General features: G+C 37.4%; 1 protein-coding gene across 3 annotated transcripts in view; it reads left to right on the forward strand.

Moving 5' to 3' along the window:
- Positions 1–4876, forward strand: part of NIPBL (NIPBL, cohesin loading factor) — a 110796-nt gene that overhangs the window by 68022 nt on the left and 37898 nt on the right. For all 3 annotated transcript variants that reach the window (XM_017730231.1, XM_017730232.1, XM_017730233.1), the window contains 4 exons: positions 1988–2185; positions 2368–2439; positions 2529–2618; positions 3788–3891. In XM_017730231.1, coding sequence (XP_017585720.1) covers positions 1988–2185; positions 2368–2439; positions 2529–2618; positions 3788–3891 — 464 coding nt within the window. The remainder of the gene's footprint in view (positions 1–1987; positions 2186–2367; positions 2440–2528; positions 2619–3787; positions 3892–4876) is intronic.

The raw sequence follows: 4876 nt of genomic DNA on the forward strand, positions 1-4876 counted from the left end.
GCCTCATTAGACCAAGTTGCTCAGGGCCCTGTCCAGCCTGGCCTTGAACATTTCCAGGGATGTCTCTTCCATAGCTTCACTGGGCAACCTATTCACTGCGTCACCACCCTCACATAAAGAATTTCTTTCTGCTCTCTAATCTAAACCTACTTTCTTGCAGTTTCAGCTCATTACTGCTTGTCCTATGATTCCATGTCCTTGTAAAATAGTTCACACAGGCTAACCTCTAGAGCCTGTCACAATCCCTCTGGATGGCATACATTCCATCCAGTGCACCACACAGCTCTGTCATCTGCAGCTTGCTGAGGGTGCCCTCAATCCCACTGTCAGCGTCACCAAGATGTTACAGTACTGGCCCCAACACTGAGCCCTGAGGAACACCACTTGTCATTGGTCTCCTTTTGACAATCAAGGCATTGACCGCAACTCTTTGAGTGTGACCATCCAGCCAGTTTCCTACCTACCGAGTGGTCCCAGATGGCCCACCATTTTTTCAGTCACAGTTAACTCTCTCAACCATTTTAGGCAGTGCTTGTACCTCTGCCATCCTGAACATGACTGTACTTTTCCAGAAGCAAGTCTGATCCAGACGCAGTGCAGCTTGAAGCCTGAACTGAGTTATTACATTGAAGACTTGGACCACCTCTGTGCAGGAGTTTTATATTACATTTTTGGAATTTGAAACCTCTAGGGTTCATTGCAAAGTAGAAGTACTCCCTCAGGGTTTTTTTTTTATTAATTCTGATCCTGGGCTGACTATTGACTATAACCTGGTATGTTTCTTAATAAATGAGTTGTGGTAAGAACGTCTCAGTTCAGTTCCAGTTCTGTATAAGTGCTTTGAGCCATTCTGCTCAGAAACAACCTTATATACAGTCATGCCAAGGAGGCTTTGGTAGAGGCACACAATATCAGGACTGTTATATGCAGGTTCACAAGCAGTAGACTGGCAATAAACACTGCCAGTCTAGAATGTGATGTTTTGGAAGTGTTTTGATCTTCTTAGTACAGTCTGTGTTAGACATCTCTTTGGTAACTCAGTTAGCTGATTGTGTTAAAAAAATGGAAAGTTGGCTGATTTCTTGGAGGAAGCTACCTCCTCATCCATTTCCTTTTCTGTTACAACTGAGAACTCTGTCATCTTCAAAGCATACAAGACTTTCTTTCAAAGTAACAGAGAACTGTCATTCTATTCCCCTATTTTATTTCCACCAAATCACTGTATGCAATATTTACTCCAGCTTCTCAACATTCACTTTTTCTGGGCCTGTGTGAAAATTAATTGTAATAATCATCTGTGGTAGAGGCTTGCTGCTTGGCCCAGAATTGTGACTCCAGCTGTCTCCTTTACACAAATTTCCTGCCATATATACCAAGGCAAAATTTCAGTTGTCTTGGCAAAACAGAATATCTTTTAGAAAATAGATTACTAAGTCTCATTGGAACTTGGTGTGTTAGATGGGCAAGGCAATCACTGAACTGGAACATGGACACCCAGTAATAGTCGCAATTTACATAACTGAGGAAATTATCTCAATGTTCTCTTATAAAAGGATGAAACTTATTTTGATTTGTTCCACTTTCCTTACTTCGCTTTTTAAAGGAGAAATGCCCTGTAAATTCATAATTTTAAATGTTTTCTGGTATCTTTTCCAGTTTCAGGCACAGTTTTTGTGTAATTCAAAAGAAAACATTAGAATAAATAATCCATATCAGAATTGAATAATATCAGAAAGAATCTGATAACTTTAGTGTCCGTTTGATTTACAGAACAGCTATGTAAGAGTGTTTGACTTGAGAATCATAGAATCATTTAGGACGTTTATGACCATCAAGTCCAATCATACAACTAATGCTGCAAAGTCCACCATTAGACCATGTCACTCAGCACTACATCTGCACATCTTTTAAATGCTTAAAAGTGTTCCATTTTGAACTATTAAAAGTGTAAGTTTTGTATTTAAAATGAAAATGCATTCATTTCTAGCTTCTCGTAAGAGACACAAAAAGGATAGAGATGAAGCTTGGGAGTATGAAGAACATGACAGAAGAAGTTCTGGTGACCACAGGAGAAGTGGTCATTATCATGAAGGAAGGAGGATTTCTGGTAGTGGCCGTTACCGTAATCGCAGTCCCGATGACTCTGATATGGATGATTATTCTTCTCCTCCTAGCCTCAGTGAGGGTAACTGATCATTATAAAGATTTAATTTTATTCCATACTACTAGTGCTTTTTTGATGAATATGTTAAACATTTTTAAATGGACATAATTACATGCAATATTGAGCACAAGTATAAGAAATGTAAGTAATCCTGTCTTAAGTTTTGAGAAAGTATTTGTTTGACTCCTTATTCTCTCAATTAGTGGCTAGAAAAATGAAGAAAAAAGAAAAACAAAAGAAGAGGAAAGCTTATGAACCTAAACTAACACCTGAAGGTAATTTAAGAAGATTTATTTTTGACAGTTTGTATTTTCTGCTTTATATTTAAGATAGTTGTTTATGAATTTCCCTTTTTTTTCACCAGAAATGATGGATTCTTCAACCTTCAAAAGGTTTACTGCGTCAATAGAGAATATTTTGGAAAATCTGGAAGACATGGATTTTACAGCTTTTGGTAATACATAAATTTTCAAAATGCTTGCCCCAATTAGAAATCCAAGAAGCATTAAAAAAATTGTATTGATATTTTTTAACTTACTTCATGGGGATTTAATTACACATGATACTTGCTAGGGCATACTGGATTTATATGGCTTCCACCGTGAGTGGTGGCCTTTACCTTTCCAATTTCACTTGCCACTGCCTGAAGAAGATCTTCTCTCTGCAGAATCCAAACAGGGCATAAATCATAATGAGTAGTCCCCTTGGAGTGGAAAGGAGACTTCTCTGGGATGTCATTAGGGTGTTGCCTTCTGTCAAACATGTTAGCAAGATGGTTGTCTTGCTAGTAATGTCTGAGGCACATAATTTTACATCTGTTGTGGCCTTTGCCCCAGCAGATCCTGATCATTCAATTCAGACAGCACAGTCCTTGTGAATTTATGGCTGAGACACTGAATCACTTACCTATTTCAGTGGAAAAACAGCCTCCTTAGCTAAGTGTTTGAGGAAATAGTGCATGTTGCCAAAGGTCACTTTCTTTTGAAATGGCTAATGGAATATTCATTAATTTTTTTTCTACCATCTTTGTCACAGGATTAAAACAGGGGAGAGGCATAGTAAACAAATCTTTATAGTTTTTAAAGCTGTAGTGTATGCAACCTTGAACTTAGAAGTGAAGTCATTGCATTGGATCTTTCTGTGTCTGGTAACATGATTTTATTCTAAGGTTAAATACAATTAAGACTCAGATTATTTCAAGGTGCTTAATTTCGTATGTGCTTTTCATCTATTGCTCTTGCCCAGATTTGAACTTTAGGGCTACAATAGTTTAAGATTTGTTTTACTGAATTGAAAATGATGGCACAAATGCTGCAATAAATGGGATTTGCTATTTTAAAAACTTTTAGTTTGTGACTTTCAGAAATGCATGCCTCATATTGGGCTCTCAAATGGTATTTCAGAACCAGTCAGGCTTAACAAGTAGTCGTGGTTTCAACACAACCAAAAGGTGTCATTATCAGTCTTTATTAGATGCTAATTATTTGGAACCATTAGATGCTGGCTATTTGAACAATCAACTCTTTTTAAGTTTTTTCATATTGGAATCAAAGATACTGATTTCCTAGAAGTCTTACTAGAAATATAATTGTTAATTTTTTACATTTTTTTTTCGTCTTAAAGGTGATGATGATGAGATTCCACAGGAATTGCTGCTGGGAAAACATCAGCTTAGTGAGTTGGGTAGTGAATCTGCAAAAATCAAGGCAATGGGCATTATGGACAAGGTACCTCTTCATAATTCAACGTTTTTTGGAACATAAAATATTGATTAACATACAAAAACAAGTTTCCTCTGTAATAACATTGCACCCTCTTCAAGGATGCACAGAACGGAGTAACAGTTGAGCTTCTGCTCGCTTAGCTGAAGTGCTTAGGAAGTTACAACATCCTAACTTACTGTTTCAGAAGTTGAGACATTTTTGTTGAAAGGTCCTCCTCTGTGTCAGTGTTGACTATATGCCAATATGTAACACCTGTGCCAACAGTAAAATCTAAAATAATTAACCTGTTTTCACAAAAGCACATCAACCTATAGGTTTTGCTCCTTTCAGCTGTATTGGAACAGCCACAGTAAATCAGAACCTGCTGGCAAAGTAAAAAGTTCCACCTTTCCTCATGTATGCCATCAGTGCAATGTAGATGTATGATGTCCAGCCAGAAACACAAAACAAAAATCCTTAGAAAATTTACCATGCCAGGTGATAATAAGATTAATTTTCTGTAGACTGCATGCTATGGTTTCTTTGCCATGTTCTTCCCCAGTCAGTTAGAGGACCTTTTGTTGGTGCAGACTTGTTGATGTCACACTTCTAGAAACAGTGTTCGTGATTTCCTTTTATCTTCCTGGAACTATTGGCTTTGGGCAGTCTTATGTTAAACTCTCTGCCTGCACTTCTGTTTATGGAGTGTCTGTGAAACCACTTACTATAATAGTGGCTCTGGACTATTCCAAACTTCTTTAATCCAAACTTAAGATATTCTTCCTGGATTTTACTTCAATCTCCCTGCATTCCTTTGTAGTTTGTGGGTGGCATGATTGTTTCTTTCCTTATCGTTCTCACCCTTAACCTCTGTTTCATATTTTTCACACATACATATATACATACACACACATCTACATAAAATCAGTTTTGTTGCTTTCAAAGGTGAATAGTATCTAGATGAGAGAAACTGGCTCTCCTCGAGTTTAATATAGTCCACAAATTATTT

This window comes from Corvus brachyrhynchos, unplaced genomic scaffold, assembly GCF_000691975.1.
Source record: "Corvus brachyrhynchos isolate BGI_N302 unplaced genomic scaffold, ASM69197v1 scaffold42, whole genome shotgun sequence".
Lineage (NCBI taxonomy): Eukaryota > Metazoa > Chordata > Aves > Passeriformes > Corvidae > Corvus > Corvus brachyrhynchos.